We start from the raw sequence: 1,325 nt of genomic DNA, 5'->3' as shown, positions 1-1,325 counted from the left end.
AGTCCCTAAATTTATGTCATCATTTTTAATTTTACTTCAAAATAATTATTTGCAATTAGGCCCCCAAAATTAATTATGTGGAAACTACTGTTTCACATTATGGTTGAATGTTGCAAAAATGAACTTTCAAAAGTTGGCTCTTATACATTTTGATTTATGTGTGCAATTCTCAGTCCTAAGGGCAAGGTGAATTCTCAAAATATAGAATTATTTTGGGTTGGATTAATTGAATTATATATACAAAGCATGTTTTAATAATAAAATAATTTAATTAAATATGAAATATATATATCATCCAATATGAAAAATTAGAATGCTCTTAAAAAGAACTAGAAAATTAAATATTATTAAAAGAGGAAGTTTAAAAAAGAATTTATTTGTTTAGGGCAACTCTTTGAAAATTTAGTATCTCTTATTAGTCTTCAAACCTTTCACAATTTCATTATTCTCATCATCACTATTTCTCTTAACTTATATCACATGTATCCATTATTTATTTATTTATGTATTTATTAGGACATATCTTTAGATTTCGGTTGGGATAGCTTTTTAACTGCTTTTTAAAACAGCTTTTTGATACATAAATTTTTATACTAAAAAATAACTTTAAAAACAGTAAGAAAGCTGCCCTAAACGAAACCTAAATATATATTAGGCATCCATGATTTGATGTTATAAATTAAGATTTCACTTGGGATAGCTTTTTTACTGCTTTTTAAAACAGCTTTTTAATACAAAGATGAAAAATTTTATACTAAAAAAAAATAAAAAAAAAATGAAAAATTTTATACTAGAAAGCAATATCAAGAAGCAGTAAGAAAATCGTCCCAAACGAAACTTAAGTATTCACCCAAAATACTATATGCTCAAAATCTCACAATATGTAACATGTTAGATTAGAGGGATTGTAAAAACTAAAACAAAGTATGTTAAAAGTATAATTAGAATCATTCATAATTAAAGTTTTTTAAGACTTAATTGTATCTCTTGCAGATTATTCATCAAATGATACCTGCACATGAGGGATTATCATGGAGAGAGATGGACTGTAATCTAACACTATCTTCCTTTGATTATCAGAAGGGATGTGAAGAAGGAAGGGATGGGAGCTCAAGTATAGAGTTTGATGCTTTTGATGAGATCCCTATAAGCCAAATTGATTCTAATATTGCTAGTAAAAGCCTACTTGAAGATAATGAGATAAATCTAGAGCTCACAATCTCATCAAAATCATATAATTATAGAATTTAAACTAAGCATGTATTAATTACAAAGATTAATGCTATATAATCCCACTCATAGTCCAAAAAAAAAATTTCTTAATT

General features: G+C 26.0%; 1 protein-coding gene across 1 annotated transcript; it reads left to right on the top strand.

Annotated features, from left to right (window-relative positions):
• Nucleotides 1–991: 991 nt before the first annotated feature.
• On the top strand, nucleotides 992–1,319 carry LOC114579067 (probable transcription factor KAN3; the record flags this gene model as incomplete). The annotated part of the gene is given in 1 exon segment (XM_028692755.1): nucleotides 992–1,319. A coding segment is annotated over 1 exon segment (260 nt), but the record flags the coding sequence as incomplete, so codon positions are not given.
• Nucleotides 1,320–1,325: the final 6 nt, after the last annotated feature.

This window comes from Dendrobium catenatum, unplaced genomic scaffold, assembly GCF_001605985.2.
Source record: "Dendrobium catenatum unplaced genomic scaffold, ASM160598v2 original_scaffold_270821, whole genome shotgun sequence".
NCBI lineage: Eukaryota > Viridiplantae > Streptophyta > Magnoliopsida > Asparagales > Orchidaceae > Dendrobium > Dendrobium catenatum.
Note: the sequence above shows the minus strand (reverse complement) of the source record. Positions and strands in the feature narration are given on the sequence as shown.